The 27543-nt window shown below is 43.9% G+C and overlaps 2 protein-coding genes across 3 annotated transcripts in view; one reads left to right on the forward strand and one right to left on the reverse strand.

Annotated features, from left to right (window-relative positions):
* Positions 1 to 1227: 1227 nt before the first annotated feature.
* Positions 1228 to 15577, reverse strand: FBXO40 (F-box protein 40). 2 transcript variants are annotated; one of them, XM_069018933.1, is made up of 4 exons: positions 15495 to 15577; positions 7567 to 9462; positions 4525 to 5439; positions 1228 to 1927 (listed from the first exon to the last, which is right to left on the reverse strand). In XM_069018933.1, exons 1-3 carry the CDS (start codon positions 15501 to 15503, stop codon positions 5242 to 5244), a joined length of 2103 nt encoding a protein of 700 aa, XP_068875034.1. In that variant the 5' UTR covers positions 15504 to 15577; the 3' UTR covers positions 1228 to 1927; positions 4525 to 5241. The 2 variants fall into 2 exon arrangements, with proteins under 2 accessions (XP_068875034.1, XP_068875044.1); XM_069018943.1 differs by having other exon boundaries at positions 1229 to 1927; positions 4947 to 5439.
* A 3888-nt stretch (positions 15578 to 19465) lies between these two features.
* The window catches only part of KPNA1 (karyopherin subunit alpha 1), a 51719-nt gene continuing 43641 nt past the window's right edge, over positions 19466 to 27543 (forward strand). Inside the window, exon 1 of the mRNA XM_069018952.1 lies at positions 19466 to 19563. The gene's annotated coding sequence lies outside the window, so the exon portion shown is untranslated. The remainder of the gene's footprint in view (positions 19564 to 27543) is intronic.

The following is a 27543-nucleotide window of genomic DNA, read 5'->3' on the forward strand; positions in this document are numbered from 1 at the left end:
AAAAGGAATTCCTGAAGTTCAGCCCGAACCTACCAAGTTTCAGCTTGTTGCCGTTGCCCCTTGTTACATCACTTGCTACTATTGAGAAGGTCTTGGCTCCTTTATCTTTGTAACCACCTTCCAGATATTGGTAGGAAACAACGTAAGGTGTAAACTAGACAGCATGCAACCAGGAACCTGGTTGCATAACAGTCATCCCTGGTATTAAAAAGTCTGCTGTTCAGGACTGGTAGAAAGGAAATGAAAAACAGTTCATTAATCTCACATGTATGATGTTACAGGTTGTTTAGGTGGAACCCAGAAAGTTAAAAGAGGCTTTTCTCTGGTGCAGCTCAATGTCAGCCATGAACTGCTCAAGTTCATATATGGATATGTAGGGAGAGAGCAAATATTAAAAGAGATAAACCCCAGTAAGAACTCTGCTGCCATGGGGAAACTAACTTTAGAGTTATGGACCAGTGAATCATCTCTCATCATCATAATGGGCCTCAGGCCTATAATTCTCAGCATGACATGACAAATTCCTTCACAAAACCATCACTGAACCTACAAAAGATTCGTTGGTTGTAAATAGCAATTAAGTCATAGAGCAGGTGGCCATCAAAAATAAATTTGGAGCGCCTGATCATAATTTCCTTACATATGAATTCAGTAGAATAGATAGGGAAGATAAATAAGAATAAGCCTGCATTGCATATGCATGCTTTGTTTCAAAAGAAATTGAACCCCAAAAAATCTGAGACTCTTTAGTGTGGACTGCAGTGGTAAGGAAACTGTATGGGAAAGATGCCCAGAATTTCTGACAGAGATGTGCAGTGTCTCTGGAACATGCAAAGTAAAGAAGCAAAAGCCCTTCTGTAGCTCCCTGGATGAACAGCCCCAAAGTGAAGGGTAAGGAGAAAACTTTTCTTCAAATGTTTGTAGATATAATGTAGCATCAATGTGGAAAATGGATTTTTAAAAGAAGAGAGAGTTTTTCATATAAGTAAGTAACTGAACCAGGAAGGAGAAAGTGGCTATGCAAAGAGGATGGGGTCAAACCTAAAAATATTTGCTAAAATTAAATAAATATAAACCATATATTAATAATAGTCCTCAACCAGGAAAACGATAGTGAAGAGTGTAGCAGAGGCCAGGAGCATAATGAATATGAGGGTACAGGAACTGCCACACCTGATTTGAAGGCAAAACATACATTAATGTGATGAAACTAAGAAAACAAGCTAAGACCTGAATTTTGATGGATTTTTTAAAACCATAGTAATTTTTATTCTTAAGAAAGCAACAAGGAGTTACAGAGTTTCACAAAATAACAGGCACTGTTCAGATAAACTTCACTGTATCTGTACTCACTCAGTTTTGGGAGTTGCAGGGCCATCAAAAAATTCCTTCCTTCAACCCAGACTTAGGATACATGTCAGTAGGTCACCTGCCCTTTCAACCCTTAAAAATTATCGTCTGCCCCATGTTACTGTATAGCACCAATTGGGAATTTCCAGAGTCTTTCTCAAGGAAATGCCTTTATCCAGAAAACCTCTGGTTTTGGCAGCACATCCCAACTCCTTTCATTCCTTTGCCTTTTTACCTGTCTCCTCTTGTCTCTCCTCACGACGCCTACAAAGAGGCAGGTCTCTCTATCCAAACTCATTATCTTTTCTGTTTCCTGTCTTCTCTTGTCTTGAGTATTTTTGCCCTGCTCTGACCTTTTTGATTTCCATGATGCCTTAATTTCACTTCCACTTTTCCAGTGAGAGGAAACACTGCAAAATACATCACCTTGGAGTGTGTGGAGTATTGCTTTTCCCCCTCACAGGACTTGTGGACAGCAGAAACAAGATTGAAGTCATGAAGATCCAGAGTGTGGGGGCTGGACTGAGAACAACCTTAGTGCTCTGCTGGAATTGGATCCCCTTTTCCAGTTCAGACCCTGCCAAAACAATAGACTATTTTGAAAAACACCAAACGCTCAGTTTCTTCAAATCAAATTCCTCAAGCTGAAATTTAGCTAAAGTTTTATTGGCCAAATTACAAACTTAAACCAGAAGCTAGGGACTTGCTGAACCTAAACTGAAGCCTCTCACCTTTTAAACAAGCCAGCATTGTGCTCACCAAGATACACAGGGCAGGAAAATTCAGTTCCTTCCAGCTCCTAAATCTTCTGCTGACTCTGCTAATGGGCAGGACCATCAACACTGAGCTATCTCCCCTCCCCTGTACAGCTTTGCCTCTTCCATGTCAGGTTAACCAGACTAATCTGAAGATGGCTGTGGATTTTCATCTTTCACTGGATGTGCTGAAGGTTACTTAATCAAATTTACAGTTTACAGAAATACACCTATATATTCACAGGAGCAATATGTCTCTCTATGAATGAACACCCTGTGTCTCTCCAGCATGCTCTGTAGGAGCACCAGAAGAAAAATTATCCAATCTCCTGGATGTCCTATGCACACCCTGGCTGATCCCAAGAGGCAGAGGTTGCAATATTCCTAACTCTGACCTGCACCATCAACCATCATATTTCCAAAGGTTGCATCCCCCTGTAGCGTGACTCAGGCATCTCCTGTGCAGGGCAGAAGCAGGATCTGTCACAATAAGGCTGGAACTGAAGTCATGCTATCTCCAGGAGCAGGGAGGGATAAGAACAAAATCCTCTGGAACTGACAGAAGGAAGCCAGGAGCAGAATAGCAGTGGTGCTGGTGACACTGGCACTAAAGCTAAAATGAGTCAAATTCACACCTAACATAGGCCAAAATTTCAGGGCAGCCACAGCAGTTTACAGCAGCTAAGTGGCTGATCATGTGAGAGATTGTTCACAGGCTGAAATTTTTCATGGTCTCCTGCCAGCCTTGAACACTGACTTATTCTAAGACCTTATTATTTAAGCAACTTTTTTTCCACCGCCCCCCAAATTATCCATAAAATTATGTGGCTCCATTTAGTACCCAGCATAGATACTGGCACCCAATTTTTGGACATGCATTTGCAGATACTGCAGTCTGCAGATACAGTTACATGCTCAGCATCTTTGAAAATCAGGTACATGATAAGTGAAGAATGAGGCCCTGATGTAGAGACCTAGGAATTCTAGGTCTCTTAGGAATTCCTAGAGGCCTAGGAAGTCTAGGAATTCTGGCTGTATGTTTTCACATCTGTCAACTTTGCTGGGTAAAACAAGGTGATAATATTGAGCAACTCATGTTATATGGAATGTTTTGAGGACAGGTGAGTTTTTGTAAGCAGCTTGAAAGGATGGCCAGTTTGTTTTCGTGCAGTGGCTTAAGCCTCAGGATGAAGAATCAGAGCATCTGGTTCTAACTGCTCCTGGCCCAGCTTAGGTTCCCTGTGTTCATTTCCTTCAGCTCCCTCTTCATAAACCTGGGATGCTACTTGCATTTTCTGCAGGATATCTGTGCAGAGAAGTGTATTTTCATGTCTAAAGCATTATGAGACTTCCCAGAAAGGATCTCTAGGGGCAGAAAACAGAGCAGCATTAAGAAAAGAAAAAAAAAGTGCTTCTCCTGTTCCCGGCACCATTCCACAGTCCCCACAGCTCAGACAGTACGCTCCTGAGGGTGTGTGTCTGGAGACTAAAAACATCCTCATATGGTTAAAAATCTCACAGGCACCACTTAAGCTGCAAGTGTAGACAAGGCAGAGCTGCACCCAGGGTGGTTTTGGTCACCACCCAATTCATGCCTTTGATTACCAAGCTCTCAGCCCAGGTTCATCAGCAACCTCTCTGGGTGAGAGAGGGCTCCTTCTTGCATGGCCACCTCATCCCAGGTCTGCACCAAGATTGAGGATGGCAAGTGTGGCATGTATCCATCTGCTTGAGCTAGTTTTCACCTGACCAGCCCAGGTGAGAAGGGCAGTGGTCCAGGCCAGCAAATATCCTGGCTCCCAGCAAGGTTCTCCTGCTTGAGACAGAGAGATGAAAGCCAGACCTCAGTCCTGAGCTCACACTTCTGGCTACGAGCTTAAAAAAGAAAGGGGGTGAGTCAGCACCCTGTGGCTGTGCAGTGGCTGGAAACTGTCCTAAGCTGACAAATAAATTTATGGCCATTTCAGAGGAATCTCACCCATCACCACATCCATGGCATTTCTGACTAGCACCACTGAAATGGGTTTAATTAGTGTAATGAGACAGACACTGCTGGTAACATGCCTGTTTTCTCTCATCTGTTACATCAGCAAGCCCGTTCTGGTTTAAGTTAGTGTATTTATTAAAAAATAAACCAAATCCTAGCCACTTTTCTGCTGTGTAAAAAAAGAAAAGATTCTCTGCTCCAGCCCATTTAACTGAAGCAAACATTACCCATACTGTTACTGAATGGGTTGCTGAATTACTTTTCTTTTATGGAAAAGAATATTATTTCTTTGACATCTTGTTTTCAATTGCTTACAATTAGAATTTGCACTTTACAACTGCAAAAGTGATTTGGTAAGGCATTCTAAAAATGACTTCAAATATTCGTAAATAGCTTTAATGAATTTTCAGATAAAACACAGAAAGTTGTTACCTTAAAATATAAAAAGTCGATTGAGTCTCTAAAATTGTTTGCTACTTGGTTACTTCTAACAAAGAGCAAGTTTGTTTGCTTTGGTTTGGTTTGAATGCTCCCATGAGCTCAGCTTTAGGCTTGCACTCAACTAGGTGTGCTTGCCTGAGTCAGGGTCCTAAATGATGGTCTGTGCCTGCACAGTAATTCCCAAGTTCTCACTGGAGTTCTAATTAATTCACGTAATTTTGGGGTGTCCTTTTCTTTTGCCGCTGTCTCAGAGCAGGTTAGCAGTCCCTAGGTCTGCCAGGCAGGAGGGCATCTACTTGTGCTCCAAGAACTTGGCTTTCCAGACAAAACGAAGGTGTTTCGGATCTATTTGAGCTAAGTACATTAACTGCTTTTGCCTCTCTCAGGCACATGGTACAGGAGCAGCAGCCTACCTTCAAGGATGTGAAAATGCTGTTTTCAAATAAGATCCTCATTGCTTTCTTCAAGATGCTGTATTAAACCAGGAACAGAAACATAAACAGAAAGCATGTGGTATTAGTAAGCAGTGGATGAAGTTTTAACAAATTAATGCAGGAAAAAACCGATGCAGATGTTTCAAATGCAGCTGGGGAGAAGCCAATTTTGTACGTCCAAAGGAGAGTTGGAAGCAACAATCTTTACACCTGAATTCCCAAATCTTCATCTGAAGAGCCCGGAAGGGAGCATGGCAGAGGGGAAGCAAGTTGTTCAGACTCTGCGCTTGAAAGTAGAGACCAAAGTCTTTCGAGTCTGCTCCCGAGATTCGCTCATGCCCGTCAGCAGCACGGGCTCCTTCCTGTGCTCCACCTGGTAGAAGGGACAATTCCTCAGGTGCTCCGACATGCTCGGGCTGTCGCTGCACTGCCAGTTGTGAACTCTGGAGAACAGGCTGCTGAACTGCCAGATCTAATGCAAGAGAGGGGAAAGGAATTGGGGAGAGGAAATGAGGATTTAAAATACCTGTCTGTGCTTAACAGTGGGTGTGCATTACTCACCCTGGACACTCTAATGAACATCTGATTGTGCAGGCCTGGCATAGCAAGTGGAAATGGGGTCTGTATTGTTCTGTACCTCGTACTTGCTGGTTTTGCTGCTTTAGTTATCACCTGCCATTTTTAATGGGGAAGTATCCTACAGTTTGGTGTCAATCCAGAGCAGGGTATGAGGAAATTCAGGATACCTGACCACTGCACCTGTACAGAAAACTCCATCACATGTTCAGTGTGATCCCACGTGTCTGTAAAGCAAGGGGACCACAGCATGCCTTTGTATCTCAAAGACACGTATCTCAAAGAAACATGACTTCATAAGGACCTTCCAAAGCATCTATTGGCACCTACAAAGCAATTAACATTACAACACTGCTGTTATTCACCCCACCCCAGAAAAGTCTGGGAAATCTAAGGTTAAAGTTATTCCTAGAGGACGTATAAGCTCATAGAAAATAGAAATGTGCTGTTAAACTTCTCCGATTCTGTTTGCAGTGATATCATGCACCATTTAGTAATATATTAGCATGTAGTGATATGACTGTGATTAAGTGACTTTAATATTTGCTGTATACCATTCAATGAAGTTAATTTTTAGTCAGAGTAGATTTCTTCTCCCTAAAAATGTTTCTTCCTTGCTTAAGATTGCCTGACCCTCTTCTAGTCCTAAGTGATCATAGCTATTACACACAGTAGTACAGAAATTTGGAATAATTACAAACAATGTTTTCAAGCAGAGTCTCTGCATTGGAAACAAGATCCCTGTGTGGCCAGTACAGAGAGCTAAAATGTAAAGGGTTAGACAGTCCTTAAATTCAATGCTGCTGGTTTGAAACTGAGCTACAATAACTGAAGTTAGTTGTTGTATGATTGGGCAGCTGGAATATCTTCCTTTTACTGATGGAAGCCACATCCTCCAGTAAATTATTTCAGTGGCTAATTCCTGGTTTGGATTGGGCTAATTCAACTTGCAGCCACCAGACTTTTTTACACAGATTTTGAATTCACCATGTTTCATGTCTTTTTTTAACAAAGAGTGCTTTATCTTAATAAGGAGTCATTAATTGATAAGCTTCTATTTGATAGGAATCAATAGGTAGATATCTTCACGGCTCTGCTTGGAAGCCAGATCCTTATATAATCTCTGGGAGTCTTTCCTGGATCTCTAAATTCTTTGTTCCTAGGTCTTTGTCTTATCATCTTGGTTAGGCTGAAGTCTCATGCTACTCTTCCGAACAGTTTTATATAACAGTGGACTTGTCACTGTTAGGTTAATCGTTGGACTTGATGATCTTAAAAGTCTTTTCCAACTTAAATGATTCTATGACTCTATGATTCAATGTTAGAGCAGCTGCAGGGCTATCAGCTAAAGAAATCCCTGTAAAAACTAATGTTCAACTAGGACTTAGACTAAGCTGTGTCTAGATAATTCTTTCTAAACAACCTAAACAGCCTATAAGAGTGGTAGTGTTCCAGCACAAACAGTGGGAGACCAGCTTTGCAGAAGGCAGTTTTTTATCCCTAAGCTGCTTCCTCACTCATAGTAATCCTTTGAAAACTAATTATGAAAGCCCTTGGAGATTGATGTGAATGCCTGAGCACCTTTCATAGACATGTTTCTTTGTTCTTTACCTTTTTGGCATTCTAAAGCATTTTGACGTACCCTAGATTGCCTTGTAAATAACAACAACAACAAAAAGTATGAATTTCAAGTTCTTCAAAAATCCACGTGTAATGCTTAAATATTAGGAATTCTTAGTTCTCAGTGCCTAGAAATGGTGCACATGCAAATGGGTTACCCAAGATGAGCTTGGGTGGGGACTTTCAGCTAGTCAGAAAATGTCTAGTTTCACCTTCATCCTTTTGCTAGATGTACTGCACTCTACAGCCCTGACCCCTGACAACAAAGCCCTCTGCAAATTCAAAACCTCATGAGCCTCCCCCATATAAATATCTGCATGTTTATATGCAGCTTTTCTTGCCATTCTTGTGTTTTATCTGAAGAGAACTCATGACTCTTTTTCCCAGTGTCACAGTCACTTGCCTTTTTGCGAGCTTTCCACGAAGTACCACCATGGGAATATCTTTTTTTCTCCCAGACCAGTAGGACCATCCCCCTCTCTTGAAGAAGAGTGGCACAGATGTCCCTCATGAGCACTGACACTTGTGACAGCTGAGATAAACTGAAGCTGTCCAGGAATCCCGCAATGTACTTGAGCACTTCCACTGGGAGGCTGCTGAGCAAGTCCTTGTTTTCCCCTCGCCTATCCACTGTGGAATTGCACTTTCCTGGTTCAGCAAGAAGCGTGTCCACCTCTGGCTTAATAGCAAATGTCTTGAGAGGCTTGCTGTAAATAACCTTGGCCTTAAGTCCCTCGGGGCGGAAGTGATTTTGAACAAAAGGACATCCCAAGTAGGCCAGCGGGCAGCGGTGCTGGAACCATCCATCCAGGCATGACTGGATATCAGCGTGCACATTCTTGAAGTGGGATGGGAACTCGTCCCTCCTAAAGAAATGACTGCAAGTGAATGTGAAAGCTGAACTGCTTTTGTTGTGTCTTCTGGTTACACACTCAGTGTAGAGCTCCATGTGCAGTTCTGGTGGGCTGTTTTCATCCAGAATATCTGCTAGAACTGCGCTGGAGGAGAAGGGCTCCAAAGGAAAGCTGTATGTCTGTGTTGCAAAATCCACAAAGAGTCCATCAATACCTCTTGCTTCAGAAATCTCATGGCCTTTCAGCTCTTTTTCCAGAGCACATAGCAGTGTGGCTTCAACTATGTTTGTCTTAGGTAGTTCTTCTATGTTTATTCCCAGTTCTGAGGTATCCACTGACTTGTCTGAAGTTGGCATCTTGTGGCCCAGTGCATCTCCTAGTCGTGCTCTTTTGCCACAGTAACTAACTGGCACTTTGAAGGTGTAGACAGTCTTCACCTCCTGGGCTTCCAAGTTCCCATAGACAAAGTCTTTTTCTCTGGGAGTGCAAGCAGCCATCTGGCCAAAGCGGATGAGCATTCCCCCATGATGTACCAGATACATGTTGTAATCAGCTACACCGACTTCCTTCTTCAGCCTCTCCAGGACCCCTTCTTGCCAGGGAGCCAGTCCATTCAGTTCTCTACTCGGTGTTACTTGTTCAGACTTTTGGCCCTTTCCCTCTTCTGCACCATCAGGTCCTTCCTTTGCTTTCTCTGTGGAGCTGGCAGCATGAGGGGCTGATGCTGTTTTCTTGGAAGCCTCCTCTGTCTTTTTTCCTGTGCTGGTTGCTGAGCCCGTTACCTGGCAAGCCAGAAGCTCTTTGCTGAAAATGTTCTCCCAGGTTTTGTAACTCCCCAGATCCATTCCCTCTTTGTCCTTTGCCAAATCTTCCCGCTCACGTTGGCTGAGTTCAGACTGGTCACTGCCCTCTTGGGAACCACAGGCAGCTCCCCCCACAGCACCCACTTCACCACCCATGGCTTGATCCATTAGTTCTTCCAGTTCATCCTTTTTCCTCCACTCTGGAAATAATTCAGCTATTTTCAAAGTCCTGAAAAGTATCTTCTGGTCTCTGAGTGCCAAAGCTGTATCCAGACATTCTTCGTTCACCGTCTCTTTCATAATATTCTTGTGCAGGGTTGTGTCTGAATCCACATTTGGCCAGCGATTCCACTCCATTGAGCAGCAGACAACACTGGCTGGACAGACCTGGAGGTGTTTCCCCAGCTTAAAGCGGGCCATGGAGAAAGGGCAGCCATAGGCTGAGTTGAGGCAGGACACCTGCTCCAAGGGGCAGAGTAATTTGTGCTCCTCCTCCTTGCACATGTGGAAGGTGGCCCCACAGTGGAGGCGGCAGCTGATCACCATGCAGGACACGGAGACCTCAATGGGTGCGTGGCAGTGCCGGCTGAAGCACTGCCCACAGTGCCTGTGTTGCCCAGGGGGAGCTTTCTGGGCCCGGTGCTGTGTGTGGCAAAGACAAGAAGACAAGAAGTTATTGCCCGAAGGAGCGAGGATGGCCACAGACCCTCCATGCCCACACTTGGTTTCCACACATGGGTTGCTCACACACATTTCTAGTGGGGATAAGGCTGTGAGAAAGTGATACTGCCAGCTCCATACAGTCACGTACCACCTCTGATCCCCATGGTACAGCATGGCCTGGTAGCAGCATGGATATAGATAAGGTCTTTACTCCTTAACCCAGGCAGCCAGGGTATGAGCTGTTTTCTGTCCCTGTATTTCACCAAGCTTCTGAAATCAAGACTGCCAGGGGCACAGTGAAGGAGCATCCCACTTCCTCAACACTGAGTAAGAAAAATGACATTCCTTTTTCCCATCTAGATGGGGCATAGGCATCTTTTCATCTCCCCACAAAGACATGAATGTTGCACAAATGAACCTTCCTTTTCTCTACACCAGCAAGGTCAAGAGTGAGGATTATCTTCAGGATTCCAGTTCCCAGTGTGGAAAACTGTGTAAGAGCTAATCTCCTTGGGCTTCTTTACTCTGTTTTCCTGACTTACTCTTACACTTCAGTTGTTGGATTACAGAACTAAAGGCTGCTCAGTCATAACTTGGAGCTACTTCCTTGGACACCTTCAACTGGATCTGTAACTTGGCCCAAAGAAGACCTGCTGCAAGTAGCAACCTCCCAACTTTTGACTTCCTGCTCCTTACTATAGGAGCTGCATTCCAGCCTTGTTCTGGAATCACTGCGAATCTTTGTGAAAGGAAAAAAGCTAATGATAAGGAGGAACTTGAGTTTTGTTTCCAAATAGAACCCAGAGTGCTTTTCTTTTTATGTGAAAATAGGAAAAAGATTTTTGACAAATCTTCCCACCACACATTTCATGCAGTAGGAACTACCATAGGCCAAATAGACTCTCACTTGGCGCTGAGAAAAGACAGATATTGGTAGTAAAATAATTCAGACTTTGTTTCAGTTTTCCCAGGGTTAAAGAAAACACAATAGTGTTTACCTAGATGTATTTTCTTTTGCAACCCCAGGCATAAGTGACCTAGCCCTGAGGAGAGCTGCACTGCTGTGGAAGTGGGCTCAGGCTCCAGGGGAAGAGATGCTATGTGAAGAGTGACCTCTCTCTTTCTTGAAGGTATTCTCTTAGCTTTCTGTCTTTCACACTTTTACACCCTGGCAGAGGAAGTCATGAACAACACAGGAGAAGGAAAGATGCCTGGGAAAGGCAGTGCTTGTGTGTCCCTGCACTAAATACCGACACTCATTTGAAAATTTGATGTGCATTAATTGCTCAACACAACTTTGTTCCATCTTTTGCAATTTCCAAAGCTGATCAATACCTGCTTACACCTCCTCATGAATCAATCCCATTCCCTCTTGGCCCTGCAGAGTAAAGGAACACATCCTTGGTGGTCCCTTTACTCAGAGACAAACATACACTCTCACATATAAGGCTCAGGTACCTTCACCTTCGCAGCGAAAGAGCTGAAGACAGCAATGCCAAAAATAAAACTTTGTGACTTCCCATTTTAACATCCCTGCCTTGCCTTGGGAAGCACTGGCTTCTGCACAGAGGTGACACCAGGGTGCTGGCCAAGGTGGCCTCAGCCACACCAAGCCCTTAAATACATGTGCTTTGGGGTGGCACCTGTCCTGCTTTAGGCTGTTCAGTTACATCTACTTTTATGCAGCTCAGAGAAGCAGGAGATACAGATGGATTTATTTCACACTGGCGGCATCCTTGCTGCTCTCATTCTTGTAGCATTTTGCTGCAAATATAATCTCTAAAAATAGTCCCAGCCATGACTTGCATAAGGTCAGAGGAAGGCTGGGTACATTACACCGCAATAAAAACATGACTTTCACTTTGGAAAGTGAACAATACTTTCCACTCCAAAAGTAACTCTTGGGGAGAAATAATTGATTGAAAAAAACCAAACCAACTACATCAGAGGCATAGGCCTTATTGTTCTCCAAAACACAGAAAGGACTGATGGCAAAGTTTCTGGAGAGGAGCCTGCTTTCACACTGCTGTATGCTGAAATAAACCCCATCCAAATCATGGTAGAGAAAGAAAATACATGCTTTGTTTATGAAAAGTGACCATATCACAGCATTCAGATGCAGAATCAGTCTTCCTCATTATTCAGGCATTTTTTAGTTTAGTTTACCTCATCTCTAACTTGTATATGCCGTTCTTTTCAGACAAAAGATATCTATGCTTCTTTTCTCATTGTCAAATCTGTGAACATAGAGGACAGGAAGTAGGGACAGAGAGTTTTATTCTGATATTTATCAGGGCTTGAATGCTTCTTCTATTCTGACATGACAGCAATCAGGAGCTCTGTATTTTAATTGATAATTAGTTAGCTCTGTGGTTTAATTGATGACATTATTGCACGTAAACAAACTACAAACTTTCAAAACACTCAGCAGAAAGTTTGCAAATTTTGCCTCAGTAGGTTTGATACATAACATCCAGAGGCAGGTGACACACAGATATGTCAGGTGACAAAACGTTTCTCTAAACATGTATAAACTTACAGATTCCCTGCAACTTGCAAAATGTCTCAAGGTCTGGGTTAGGAAACAAAAAAAAACAAACCAGAAATAATTACTTCAATCATGTTCAAGCTACTGTGTAAACAAAGAATGCACATTACAGTCCACAGTCTGTCCACTTTGGTAAATCTTTATTTTTAGACCATCATGACAGCAAATCAAGTAAGGTTTAAAAATATACAGCTGCTATTTTAACTGCAGCTAAGTCTGTGTCTGGAGTGGACCTGTTCAGTGATAATAATGTACAGCTTATAAGCCAATTAAAATTTATTTTCAGGTGATATATGTTTAATTAAGTCACAGGCAATGAGCCAAAATAATAAAAGTGTTTTCTCATTTGGCATGTGCTACACGTGACTGATCATTTGACATACTAAGGTCATACACTGTACCTGAGCTCCTTGCACAGAATCAAGGGATACCTCCCAGTCTGAAGAAACATCAAAAAGGGCCACCAGAAACCCAGATAAAGGACCCTAAAGAGTGCCTCCGAGATGAGATTCCAAATGAACATAAAACAGTCTTTCTAAATTTTACAACATGATAACAAGCTCCTAAAAAAATCTCATGAAAGTTCACATCCAAATGCTGGAGCCAAGAATGCTGAAGTTATGTATAATGTTACAACAGACAGAATGGGAATACTTTCAGGGAAGTGTATAGGGCATAGAGGCAATGTTCTCTATTTCTTTTAATCCTTCTTACCTAGTATATAGTCTTTATCTCATCTTTATCATACTGAAATCTTGAGGGGAATACAGTTATTAATTTTCTTACAGTACAAAAATTTTCATTTCAGTATATTTACTATCTTAGATCTGATCATGTTCACAATAATGAATCTATCTTTGCAGTACTAGAGGTGCACTTGAGGTTGAAAAATACTATTGCTTCTATTTGGCAGATGTAAAATTAAAGTTTTGAAAGATGAAAATATATGGAATTAAATATAGTATTTTATACAAATATGTAAATATACATGCCAAGCATAGAGATGCTCAGGTTCTGATGTTTCACTTGCAGTTGCATGCCTCCTGCATAAAAACCCTGGCAGAGCCAGCTGTAGAATCACATTTTTTAGGACACCAAGTAAGTCTTCTTAAACTAGTGATTTTCTTTTCCTTTCATGTGCTGCTCTTCCTCAATCACTGCTTGCTTAACAACCTTGTCAAGAAATCAAGCTTGGGTCTCCTTTTGCTAAACAGATATTTTTATTTCTTAGAGCTGAGGAAAAAATCACTATGCCATTGGAAACCATACTGTACTGCATGTGTACATGAATCTCGGCAGCCCAAGATTTCTTGAGTCTTCTCCTTAGATATAAAATAAAAAGCAAATCCAAGATTGCCACCACCTAGAATCACAGGGCCCTCTAAATAAGTCAAACTCCCCACTTCAACACCCACAGCAGGGACAGTACAGCTTGAGTGACCCCCTGGCACTCAGCACTGTGGGTCACTGTCCTTCATGGCAGTCCTGCTTTGCAGTTGCCATTCAGACTGATCTTGCACACAGAAGTTGCCAGCCAGGCTTTAAATGAGGCAGGCAGTGAGTATGGTATGGCTCAGGGGAGGTGGAAAGGGACAATTAAAACAAAAAAGATGAAATCTTCATCAATACCACTAATAACATTCCAGTGAGCGTGAGCAAGACCTACTTTTGAGGTGACCTTGAACAAGTTCACATGGATTTCATAGCGGCACTTTGATTACAGGGCAATGCTGGTGAACTTCTGATCCTTAGTATAAGATGTGAGGAGGGGTAAGGTTTTCTGTGAAACAACTGACTTGTTGGATAAACCCAACAACAAAAGGATGAAGATGTTACAATTAGGGAGCTACTGCCTGTATTTTCTACCTGGAGATTATCTGGATGAGGCTGTGGTGTTTCATGGCAATAACCACTATTTCAGAGTTACTGAACAGGTTGGAATTGCTTTATACTGCCAAAAATAGGCTTGAAAATGTCAGGAATGAAGTAGACCGACAGTATAGTGCATCAGTTGGGCAAGGAGTTCAATCCATGCTCCTTGCTTTTCTTCTGGAGAATGCCTGTTGCTCAGGTTCTGACAGAAGCACATCAGCTTCTCCTCAGCTCCCTACACTCCACATGCAGGACCATGGAGATCAAGAGAAGCTGTTGCACCATCAGGCCTCCCCCTCGCCTGGAAAATCTGTGCTGCACACAGGCAGTAAAGTGGCACCAAAATTTGCTTGTGCAGTTTCTGACTGGTGAAATGCTTTAGAGCTGTTACAGGAGGAGCAGAGAGACTTCGGAGTAGTGAGGAACAGGTAACACAGGGCACTGCTGGTGGGAACCCCACACTGCAGTGCCCACTAAAAGACCTGGATCAGCAATGTTTCTTGCTCCTCCCTACCTGGTGCAATCTAGCCACAGCTCACCTGAGAGAAAGCCACCCAAAAATTCCAGGTGCTGAAATGGTCCCCTGGGCTGGTGGCATTGTGCAGAATAGCCCAGCATCAGCATCTTGTGCTGGGCATGTTGGGGAGTCGTGTGGGAGACAGGCAGAACAGCAGGCTGTGACATGGAGCTGCTCTGCTGCTCCTCAGACATGTCACTGCTATCCTTGGTAGACACACAGTCAAGCAAACTTTCACTTTGCATTGGTAACTAGGAAATGGGTTTGGTCTTGGTTTGAGTTCAACAAGTGCTTTAAAATAATAGGTCCAATTTTGTTGCAGTTTGAGAAAAAAAAAGGGGGGGTGAGTAATGGTCCAAACCATGTTTTTTTCTCTTTGGGCTCAGGTTCTATGTTATGCTCTGGTAACAATCTCACTAACATACTTTTCTGAAAAGTGCCCAGCGTAAAGAATCTCAGAGCTATTGGTTAAGATCTAAATAATAAAACAAAAGAGATTAATGAATAAAAATTGCTGAGCAGTCACAAGACTAAATGGTACAGTAGTACCTTTAACTCTTGTAATTCTTCATCATTCATTCAGTCTAGATTGCCAACGTAAAGTTTGCAGTCTCAATCTACAAAACTAATTTGATTTTAAATCTAAGCACTTCTGCCATGAGATTGCTCTTGCCTCTCCTCTGACCCTTACTGTATCTCCTTGTCTTCTCTGAGGTTCCTGAAAATAATAGAAATTAAATTTTTTATTTATCATCCGACCTACTGCTGAAGCTCCCATCTTACAATCAGCATCTTAGTTTTTTAAAATCCTGCATACAGTGCTGCAAACTACAGCTAATTCACTGAATACATTATGGAAGGTTTTTTTTTAGAGTAGTATGTCACAGAAGTGATCAGAGTTACCAGCTGCCTCTGTTTTAGAGTGTCATTTAAGACATCTCATGATTATTCTGTTTCATCTTAATTACTAAGGCTGTTTTGAAGATATCTTGATTTTCATAGCTCGCTACAGTAACAGTTACATTGCATAAGGTTTGTTCAGAAAAGACTCCAGCTCTATTCACAAAGCCTTACCTTGATCATAGAGTCCCTGTGCACGTACCAAACACTTCTCTCCCGGTTGTGCTCAGCTGGGCTGAAGTGAGGTGGGTGAGGGAGAACTGCAAGCAAAGAAAGAGAAGAGAACAGAAGGACACGGAGCAAGCCCTGGCAGAAACATCAAGTAGTTTTGGGATGTTAAAAATAAAACCTGTGCATGTGACCATGTAGCTCAGCTTACAGAGCTGTCTCTTCCACTGTATTTGTTAACACTGTCACTCCTGGAGTGATACTTCACAGACAAGTAGAGAGGCAGAACAAATGATACTCCATGCCCCCTGCATGACAGAAAAAGATCAAACCCCTTCCCCAGCCCTGTATCAGCTCCCAGCTGCTCTCTGATGGAGGTTTGCCCTTTACAACTTGCCCCCCTTGGTGTCCACACCAGTTTGTGGTTTCTGCAGTTGAATTGTCACCCAGTTCCCATTGTAGCAGACGTAGCAGCTGGCACAGACAGCAATGGTGGGTTTCTGATCTGTCCAGGCAGGGGGGACATAAAGAGAGTGGGAATGGCCCTGACTTGAGCAGCTGGGCAGATGTGCCTACCCTCCTTCTGGGGACCCCCAGGAAACTCCCAAGCTTCAATCCCTCCACTGCACAGTGAAAAGGTCCCACCAGTCACCAAGTGTAAGCCTGAGGGTACAGCTCCCAGCACCATCCTTCCTCAGCCAAACCTGGGGAAGCAAAGGAGCAAAGGAGAGCACTCATGTTTTACTGCAGGCATGGACCCATTACAGCATTTCATGGTGACTTCCATGGTGAGCATTTCATACTGATGGTGAGTACGGACAGGTCCTCCATGACACTGAGGTTCAGGGGTGCAGATGGGGCAGGCGCTGCTTCTCCCTGGTGGGTGCTCACCCTGTCTGGCTGCAGACATCCTTTGTGACCCTGCTGCTGTACATGGACACCTCTCACCACCTCAGAAACACAGAACAACCCTTTTGGCTGTGATGACTTTGAGATCCTAAGTCATGATCAACTTGTTACTTTGTCTTATCTTTCTCTTTTCCCATCTGTGAGTCCCCAGTGGCTCTCATGGCTTGAAAGAGTGCAGGCAACTGTTTTCATTTTTAGGGCTGAACAAAATGTCAGTGGGTGACAACCAAGGCTTGCTGGTGCCAATTGCAATTTAGTAGAGCTAAATATGGTCAGCAGTCTGTCTGTGTGGCCTTTTTTAGAAAGGGCTGTATTATCGTGATACCATTTTCTGGCATCCCATTGCACTGGGGAAAACAAGAGTCAGGGATAATATGCTTAAACTCGAATTTAACCCAATCACAGCATGATGGCTGATCTGTTTACTCTGTCCACTTCCACTCTTCATCCCCCAGCTCAGGGTCATTTGTCAGCCTTCAATGTTGTCGTCATCTTTTGAGGCTGTGTTTAAAAACATGCTGAGGGCATGCCTTGCTCTTGCATGAAGAAAAATTCTTCTCAAAATTGTGTACTGCTGGTTTAAGAGTAAATTCTGTCCAGCTGAATTAACTCAGATTACAAAAACACTCAGGGCTTCAGAAGTTGCTGTCAGAAATTAAGCTACCTTCGGTCTCAATTTTACTAGCACCTGATGTCAGCCTGGTCTCAGATGTCTGTGCTTTCAGACAGTTTGAACTCTGGTGTTGCTTTTTGCTGTTTCCATGCTTTGCTCTGTGACCACACAGATCCAGAGAGCCTGGACCTGCCTCTCTCTCTATCTGGTACGCTACCTCACAGCCTCACCCCACACAAGGCCCCAAGTTTTGCAAATCCTTGCCTGCAGGTGATGACTGTGATCCAAAAGGTGTCATCTGTGGTGGCTGTTAAGGGCAGGTTATCACAAGACATGCAAAATGAACATAGTTCACCGTGCCTGAAAATATGTACTTGGTGGGGAGAAGGGAGCAGAAGAGCAGAGAGACAGGAAACAGGAATTCATCCTTGTACCTGCATTGCATTAGCTCAGCTGCACCTGAAACTAGACTTTTATCAAAACCAGGAGAACCTGAAGATCTCTGCTGCCACCCATAACTGTGCTCATTTGATTCAAGGTATATCAGGAATGCCAACCATCGCTGTAACCAGACCTCCTGCTGCATTACAGATGTGCTTAGGTAGGGTGCAAGAAATGTGAAATCCCTGAAAGAAAAGCAGAACTATTACTTTTTTTTTTGGCCCAAATGCTTTGGGAGAAAGCTGTTGCCTGTCTGCTTTAATCTATCTTATCTCAATTCTATGGGTAGAAATGCCAGCTTCTATATGAAGCCCTATGAAATATACCAGTGTATATATGTACACAAATATATGTATCTATTGATGTGGGAAAATTGACTGAGGTCTGGCAGCCTGAAAGAGGTGAGGCTGCTGCAGCCCCATGCCCATGTCCAAGCAATAGCCAGGCTGAGTTTGTATTTCCAATAGGCACATGCACAAATTCACATATACCCCAATTAAGCAAATACACATGGACACAGATTGCACATCCATGCACACAGAGCACTCCCACACAGCACTGGCAGCCTCATCCCACCCCCTGCTCCAGCTGAGCAGGGTGGAGGAGCACTGGTGAGCATCTGTGTATTTACAGAAGTTTTCACACATGTGTACAGTGTGTCTCTTTCCACCAGCTGGGCTCAGGCACTGCCCAGTAGCTGCCCCTCGATCCCAACCTCTCCAGCCCCCCAGTAACCAACTCCCTGTGGTCCTCTGGCCACAAGTTCCTCACCCAGGGCAAAGTGTGAAAGTTTAATGAGAAGACGGGTCAGGCTGCACTGATCAGGGGCAGGACATGGACAAACCATCACAAACCATTTACATGTGGCTAGCCGTTTTTATTCCTGTATCCCACATTTGTTTCCCTATAAATCACCTAGATCCCTCCCTTTCCTGCCTTTGGTTCCTGCTCTAAACACTCCCTGATGAGTCCAGTGCAATTCCCCAATGCTCTTCCCCTGCATCCTATCCTGTGTCCCACACCCCTGACAGTGACACCCCCAGTCCTAAAGGTGCTCTGGGGCTGAGGCTCCCCTGGGAGGGGGCTGGACAGGGTGTTCCTTTCTCTGAGTCCTTAATTTGGGTTCCCACCTGCCACTGTGCCTCTGTGCCCCTCGAAATGGGCCTTTAGTGGGCTGATGGCTCCTGGGATGGGCCTGGAAGCAGCCTGGCAGGTGCTGCTTGGGCTCCCCATCCTGCCATCATCGCCCTGTGCTCCTGTGTGGGTGTGCGGGCCCGCTTGTGCCACACAATCTAATAATGTACGTGTCTGTCACATCATACACCGGGGCTGAGCAGCAGCCGTGGTGGCTTTTCGTGCTGCCTCTCCGGCGAGCGGCCCCCCCGTGTCTGTGGCTGCCGCGGGATTGCCCGTAGCAAAGCGAAATGGCTCCGCTGTGAGCCGCACCCGCAGTGACGCGGTCTGCGGTGACACCGAGGCCACCGCTAGGGGACCTGCATTAATTAAAGTGGAAATACCAGCCCGCTGCGCTATCCTGGGTCGTAACAGCCCCGGGAGCACCCCTGTCCCTTTCACTGCCTCCCGGCACGAAGCTCCCTGGCGGCGGCGCTGGCGGGCGGCGCGCTGGGGCCCAACACTGCCGTGACATCAGCGCCTGCTGCGCCACCGTCACCACCGCCTCCGTGTCCCGGCACGCGACCCCCCGGGTCGACCGCCGCCGCCCGTCAGGCGGGGAGGGGACGCGGTACCGCCTCTCCGCTCGCCAGACGCTCCCGGGCGCGGCTCCGCCGCCCGTCGCACTACATCTCCCGGCATGCCCGTGGCGGGAGAGGCGCGCCCGCACCAGCGCGGGGGCGCGCGCCGCTTGCCGGGAGCCGTAGTCTTTCCCTCGGGACCGCTCCGTCCTGAGGAGGGCGCCGCCGCCGTCGGCCTCTCTCTCCGGAAGGGCTCTTCCTCCCAGAGGGCGCCGCGGCGCGCCCCGCGCGTGCGCAGTGCCTCCTCCAGCCAGCGCCGGGCAGGCAGGGAGGGAAGGAGGGAGGCAGGGAGGGAGCGGCGCTCGCGCGCCTCGGGCCCGAGAGGAGACAGCGCGGCCCCGCGCCGGGCCGGCAGCAGGTATGGGGGCCGGGGGGGAGCCCCGTTGCCTCGGCACCGGCGGAGCGGGGGTAACGGCAGCCGGGCGGTGCGCGGAGCCGCGTCCCCGTGGGAGGAGGGACCGGGTGGGGATCGGCTGCCGGCGGCTCGGGTTGTGGGGGAGGGGAGGGGAGGCCCGGGCCGGGGGTGCCGCGCGCAGCGGGAGCCCCCTCACGAACCCCCGGCCCGCGCCCGCGCGCGCGCAACAGGCGCGCGGGGGCCGCGCGCGGGGCGGGGCGGGGCCGGGCCGGGCCGGGGCCGGCGCGGCGGGAGCGGCGCGCGCGTGGGCCGGGATCGGGACCGGCACCGGCACCTCGCCGGGGAACTGGGGAGAGACGGGCCGGTCCTGTCCTGCTCAGGGAGAGGCGTCCTCGTGGCTGGAGGGAGTCCCTTGGCTTGTGCCGGTGGCGGGGCCGCGCTCCGGCTTTGGAAGTCGCGGGGGTTGACTGCGCAGAGTCGGACAAGTCCGTGGCGCGGGGACGGGCTGTCCTGGTGCTGCTGCTCCCACGGCGGGACGGGGTGCGAGCAGAGGCAGGGCCTCAACTGGACGAGAGGACATAGTCGTAAGCTGCTCCAGGGGAGGTTTAGCTTGGACATCAGGAGGAATTTCTTCACGAGAAGGGTGGTTAAGCATTGTAATGGGCTGCCCAAGGAGATGGTGGAGTTACCGTCCCTGGAGGTGTTTAAGAAAAGATGGACGTGTCACTTATTGCCATGTTTTATTTGACATGGTGATGTTGGGTCATAGGTTGGACTCGGTGATCTGAGAGGTCTTTTCGAACCTAATTGAGTCTGTGGAGGAGGAGGGGAAGGGAAGCTTTCTCCTGGATCTTCCAAGCTTGTGCTTTTTAAAAAAATTTTTCCCTAGTGATGATAGTTGATCTTAAAAAAGCTCTGCCTTCTGTCTGCAAACATAATCTCGTAGCCTCGCATTATCTCACAGCGTAATTTCTTTGACTGCCTGTATAGGTGTGCGCTTGGTAGCCGTTTCCACTTGTCCTGTTCTAGACACTTTATATGCAACAGAAACTCGTCCCATTCATAGTCTCGAAATCTGTGTTGCCCGTAGCGCGGTCCGTGTAACAATGATTTTAAGCTTTGCCTCTTGAGGGCGTTTCATGAAAATGAAACTCCGGGCTGAAAAGATACGTCATGAGCTGTGAAAATACCGGGCTGCTGTTTCTGCAGAATTCCCAAATGGTGCTGAATGGTTGTGTTTAATGGTCCCTTTATCCTTTATTCAAGCTGCTGTTCCTCTGGATTTTTTTGTTTGCTGGCGTATTTTCTGCTCTGACTGCTTGATGTTAATGAAAGACTTAACAAAGTTGGGATATGTCTATGAGCTCTCAGGAAATGGGATTGCAACTTTATCCTTAGAAGCTATTTTAAAGCTATTTTGTATATACTTCTGGCAATTTGTAGTTAGAACAGAATAGTTAATGGAGCACTGTTTAATAGGTTGTATCAAGCTAATCTTTTGTGTATTTGGCCTTGGTTTTATTGTAACTTCATTGTGTTCTCCCATCAGTGTTACTGCCTGCACGTGAACTAGCTCGTTCAAAACAAGTTTTGAAGTTTCTACTTGAACTGTGGTTGCACCTTTTAATTACTCTTTAGACATACGCACAGGCAAAATGAATCGTAGCTTGAGGCATGGTAACTTAAGATGACATGTGAGGTAGAGGTTTTTCTCAGCATGACTTTCCTTGTCATAGTCTTTCAAACAGATTCAGTGATGCTTCAGTTCTGAGAGATGTGGCTGTTTTGGGGGCTTGGCATCCCCCTACTGCCCCCCAACTTCGAAACAGAGTCTTTGTTACATCCCATCTCATTCTGACACTGTACCAGGGTGTTCACCTTCTGCTGTCAGTGTGCCATGCGTTGATTTTTCCTATGCTATGTTCTCTGTGTTGATGACATCAGAGCTGGCATGCTCATGTGGTCCTGTATATTCAGCTGTGTGCAGGCTCCTGGAGAAGTCCCAGTTTAGTCCATTTAGAAAGGGAAAGGCAGCAACAGCCCATGTCAGCAGCACTGGCCCAAGTCACCATGAGAACTAAAAAGTCCTACAGTCAGCTGGAGCAGTTTCTGAAAGGTTCTCTATAGAAACTTCTAAGTGTAAATGTTTATTTTAAGCTGGTTATTTGATAGTCTTATTTCAACTTCAATGTTTCTGTACAGTGCTCCTGCCTTCCTGCCTTCCTTCCTGCCTTCCTGCCTTCCTGCCTGCCTTCCTGCCTGCCTTCCTGCCTGCCTTCCTGCCTGCCTTCCTGCCTGCCTTCCTTCCTGCCTTCCTGCCTGCCTTCCTTCCTGCCTTCCTGCCTTCCTCCCTCCCTCCCTCCCTGGAATAAGGTAATGTGAACAGAATGGTACAGTTTTTTTACAGTCCTGTTTCTGCAGGCTTGCTTTAAAATCTTTCTGTTTGTCCCTCCACAAGGTTGTGGAATTTTTCTTCTGAAGTGTTCTTGAGGGGGCTTAACTTGTATCTTTAAGAGCACAAAAGAAAAGTGTACCTTCAAAGGCAACTAAACAAGTTCTTAAGTTGGAAAATGTAACTTTCGTGGCAAGAGGTTAATGGATGTCAAACAGTTCCCCCCCAAACCTGAAATCAAGTTTTTCCAAAATAGCATATAGCAGATTAAAAAAAGAGTGATGTGATTTAGGGCTAGGGGCTTTAATGTAAATTTGAAACATAAGAGAAATAGAAGAGCAGCAGCGAATAGCTAAATCTATTGTATTTGTTTAAATATTTCTGAAGGCCAAAGGGAATAGTGAGCAAGCCTAGTGGGCTGTGAGCAAGTCAAGAAAAAGACATTAAAGGAATTACACACTTGATGAAATATTCTGAGTGGCTGAAATACCTGCACAGGAGGTTCTGGAATGATGTAATGGATGTAATGGACAAACAAGTTAGAAAGACCAGATCACCTTTTTTTCAGAGAACAAGTGGAAGCTGAACTGATAGAAAAATTATTCAGCTTCATACTAAGGGGCTAAAGCATAATGGATGCACTTGTTTAAATAATATAATAATACAAATTTTAAAATGCTGATGTAAATTGCAGAGAAAAGAGGCAGCATTATGATAGCAAGTCAGCTTTTTTTCTGCTCTGAAGAAAAAAAAAATCTTGTCTGTTACAGTTTTTAAAGTCTGTTAAGCAAGTAAGTGGATTAAACTGCTCAATTTTATTTCCAGGAATGAATGTGGAGTTTTCAAGATACAAAATGCCCACAGTAGAATGCAAGGCCTGTAGAAATATCAGTATTTTAAAATTATTGTGTACAAGGTAAAGGAACTTGGGAAAAACAGAAAAGGTAATTTTAAACTAAGCACTCAGTGAAAACCTCTACTGAATATAAAATCTGTAGAGCAGTAGGACTGGAAATTATATTATGCCACCTCCTGAATATCTTGAATTGCGTTAAACATTGTGCAGACTTAATAATTCATTTTGAGGATAAAAAGTGGAGGTAGTCTAAGACAGGTGACAGTAAATTTCCTTTCACCAGAACTGATTCATAAAGGGTGTTAGTAACAGGAGGGTATGAAAAAGTGCTAGAAAGTAATGGTAGACTGAGCATCACAGGGTCAGTTCTGCTGGTCTGTTCATGTTAGACAGGAGTAAATAGAGTTCAGTGACAGAAGAAATTAGGTTTGGAATAATGTGAATACTTTCTTGAAACATAATTACTCCTTAGTGTCATGAGGAGACAGAAGCTGAAACACATCGGAACTGAAAGAAATACGACTGTTCCTGGATGTGTGTGGAGAGTAATGGACTCTCAGCTTTCAGAGTGTGACATAAGATTCAGCCAGTCACCTGCTGCTGACACCTTCCCTGTGATTCAGAGAACTTATTTTCTCTTTTTCTGTTTTTATTTGGTAGTTCAGAGTGTGTATCAGGCTCAGAAGGAGGATTCATATGTTCTGTGAGAAACCAACGGGTTTGGCACACACCGATCTTTATTTTATTCTATATGGAGTTGAGATTACATGTAGGTGATGTGCTGATTCTAAAACCATAAAATAAATACCCTGTGGCTAACCATCCTGAATGTATCTCCAAACAAGGCATTGTAAGCCTACCAAATTTAGTGCTAAGGTTATACTTGAAAGCAAATTCACCAGTTGAATTATGAAAATGTCATTTTGGTAAACAAGCCACCTATTAGTGAATCACAAACTGTAAGTAAAGACAGGTAATAATATTGTGATTAACATTAGATTGTTGTGGTTTTTGTCTGAAGTAGGGTGAGATTGCCTCTTAAAAGACACAGGGATTCCTTGTAGAGCTTCCATATGATCCTTTCTTCAACTGCCTGCGTGTTCTTGTTCTACCTTTTTTTGCGTTGATAAGTGATCAGAAAAGAGGTGTCTCTGTGAATGTGCTGTTTGTTGGATTCAGGAGCTTTTGGTAGGAAGGGTATTAGGTGTAAATGGGATGAGGGAGGCAGAATGAACATAACCAAGCTTTGAAGTGCCTCTGGGTTTTGGCTTGATGTGGCTGATACCCCAGTGTTTTGTGACTCTTTCATTGCTGATGTCCAAAGCTAGGATGAAATCAGTCGAATTTTGACTTATTGTTATTTTGTGGGTTTGCACATGTATCTTCCATAGTGCTGAGTCACAGCAAATAATACAATTGTTGCAGGCAGATTTGTCATCATGGGAAGCATGGGGTAGCTTTAGTTTCAGTGCCTTCTGATATTCCCAACCCCAAACAAAAGCTTCTTGAAGCTACAAAGTCAACTTAATTAATAATTTAGTGTATTTTTAATCTATTTTGTTTTAAAGTGTCAGAGATTTCTCCTTTTCATGATACAAAATTCTAAAAGGTGCATTCTTGTTCACTCATAAAGAATTTTTAGGGCATGTTAGAATTTTAGAAATGTTAGGGTGATTTTTTTTTTTCTGATAAATGACTGTTAAATGTGGTTCTCCAAACAGTCCCTTTTTCAGATATGACCTTACAGAAAATACATTGTTGGCCAGCCCATTCTGTAAGTGCAGGGAGGATGTGCTGTAATCTTAATCAAAATACAAATGTATCTCCTCTTTAAAATTCCTTTGGCACACAGGAATAATCACTTCTCTTGTTTCATGTGGATGGGCACAATAATATGAGGTTATTTTTTTAATGTCAGTATAATCCTGTGTGACTGAAAAGTTTAATTCCCCATCACTTGCTGCTTTGTTTTATGACTTGTGGGAACTTTTTGGTCTCAAGTTGATTGTGGACTGTGGGGTTATAGAAGTGAAGGTGAGGGTTTTTTAATTGAAACAGATTTATTACACTGCAGTGTCTTTGAATGCAGTAAAGGAATTTTGTGTTTTCAACTCTGGTCAGAAACTTTCAGTTAACAAATGTGAAGATGTTTTCATTTTAAATCGACCTGGCTTTGACAGTCAGTTTTTTTGCCCTCTTACTCAAGTTAAAAGCTTTCTGGAACTTTGAAAGCTGTATATGCTGCCTTGTTAAGTCAAGATGGACCTTTAAAAAATGGAACTCAAAACATCTTGTAAATATCTTCATGGTAGTAAATGTAGAGTGAAGTGCTAGATACACTGTGTATAATCTTTTATTGTGGGGTGGGTGTGTCCCCTTGCTAAAACTGTTTTCCAATAAACCTTGTAAATGCATTGCTTCTTAATCTGTTCAACAGTGTTTCTTCAAAAAAGAGCCAAAAAAAGCGCACATAATTCTCAAACTTTTAAAAATTAAGTGTACAGCTGTGTGGCTGTCAGTGGGTCCTACTAATAGTACAGGCTGGTGTGCCAGATCAGTTTCTGAGACAGCACCAAGTGTCAGGTAATTGTTTCTGTTAGTGGTCGGGTTTTTTTCTGCAACCAGAAATACACTGCCTGGATTTTTTGTTTTGTTTTGTTTTCCCCATGGTGTTGGTTGTTTTTGTTTTTTTTAGTATAAAGACTATCAGGAGCCTGGCAAGCTGGTGTTGGCCTGATTTAAAGTACATCTCTTAAAAAATAGGTACTTTTTAAATAAGAACCTTGTAAGATCTTTTGGAAGATCTTTCTGAATGTTACCTGGAGATATAATCAATTTACCCTTCAAGATCAGTAATTTTGCAGCCTTTGATATGGTAGTAGTTTATTTTTACTTTAGCCACCTTTTCAGCCCTTTTTTTTGTTTGTGGATGAGAAAGTCAAGGTGAGGTGTTGAAATGTGACATCCCTGCAGATTTGACAGAGGTGTCTCAACATTCTTCAGATAGCACATAGTATTTTTTTTTTTTTTTGCTTTTGAGCAACAGTCAATATTTAAATTTGTAATTTGTCTGTAATATCACATTCCAATGTTGTGCAATGTTGTTTGTCTTTTAGGTCTTGTATTAATTATTTTCAGTTTAAGATAATTATTATTATTTTTAGGCAAGAACCAGTCCAAGTTGCCAAGTGGTCTAGAGCTAGAACATGCCAAATGAGCTATAGATTAGGTGGGTTAGTACTTGTTTTGCTATTTCACAGAGTTATAAAAGTGCTAGAACAGAAACAATTGTGAATTAAGGCTTACCACTGGGCAGGGAAAAAGTCTTAGAGGATGAGGAAGCCTGCAAAATAAAGCAGATTTGAAAGACATGGAGATGGGCAGCAGTTCCATGAAGAAATCCACTTCTTAATACCAGTTCTTGACAGAAAGTCCCTTAAAGTCTGAACCCTGTTTCAAGGCTATATGTTCTATTCATGTTTGGCTACAATTCTTATGTTACATTTGAAGCTCCTTTAATCTTTTGGTCTTTTGGATAGCAGAGGGTGGTGGTTCTTTTCTTCTCCATTGTTCTTATATGCTGGTTGCCCTAGGAGTGTGGATCCCTGCTGTTTGGCTGTTGCAGCTTTCATGAACCACAGAAAATGAAATTCACAGGGTTGTTTTGTTTCCTTGTTATTGCTAGGGTTTGATATATCATCAGCAAAACTTACTTTACTGGTCTTCACAAATACTGTGCTAGTTTTATAGTGCCTGTGAGATGTGTTTCCCAATCCCATTTTACAGGTAGAGGAAGGTAAGCAGAGCTTTTGGAAATTGGCTGTGCTTTGCTTGAACAATAGCTTTTCGTAGTTGAGATGATTAAACATCCTTTCCTGTAGATGTCCTGAGCTTTATAAGAGTCTGAAGACAGAGAGAAAGTAACACCCCTGTCCCTCAGATGATATGGGTGTTTCTACTGGTGGACATTCCCATAGACCCCTATAAGCCAGAATGATTTGTCAAATAATTTTGCAAAAGAAGTAGGTACAACCTCATCAAAGTGTTTATCTGGCTGAGCTGATTTTTAAAATGACAAGAGATGTCAGTGAAGAGAGAAGTTCGTCTGTTGATTTCCTTTATTTTCATTTTTCTCTCAGATAACACTGACAACAGATAACACTTGGTGGATGTGTTTTCATCTCTGTAGGATGATGCCAAATGCAGGATTTTGCTCTAGAAGTTTTTCCAGGGAGGTAGCATTAATCCCAGGTGATATTTTTGTCATTCTATGCCCTGTATTATTCATGGTTTTATTATGAAGGGCTTTTGTTGTCTGTCCTCTCCAAGAAAGCTGACCATTTACTTCTATGAGATTTAAATACTTCCGTTAGCATCCTGACTTGTTGCCTGTGAATTACCAAAAAGCAAATTAGAAGGACTTTCCAAAATCTACACTTCATAGGGAGAAAAACCAAACACATTTGTGGCCAAAACGTTGATTTTTTTGGGAGTGTGTTGATGAGAGCAATGAAAGACCAAGTGCTGCTTTCAGGATAGCTTTTTAAATTTGATAGGTTTCCTAGACTCATACTGAAGAATGTTAGAAGGTGATGTATCCTGTAATCAGAGCTCAGGGAATTGCTCAAACATCTGCCCAGGCTGTGCTGTAGGTTATTTGGCTTGATGTCAAGAAGTGTGATTGTGAGGAAACTTCTTCTCTAGGACATCTAGAATTTCACAGCAGAGCCAGTAA

The sequence above is a fragment of the Aphelocoma coerulescens genome, chromosome 1 (assembly GCF_041296385.1).
Source record: "Aphelocoma coerulescens isolate FSJ_1873_10779 chromosome 1, UR_Acoe_1.0, whole genome shotgun sequence".
NCBI lineage: Eukaryota > Metazoa > Chordata > Aves > Passeriformes > Corvidae > Aphelocoma > Aphelocoma coerulescens.

What these genes read in the sequence shown, in the direction of transcription:
- FBXO40 (XM_069018933.1), bottom strand. An exon ending in CGTGGAAAGCTCGCAAAAAG is followed by an intron (nt 5,440 to 7,566) that starts GCAAGTGACTGT and finishes CTCTTGCATTAG; the next exon opens with ATCTGGCAGTTCAGCAGCCT.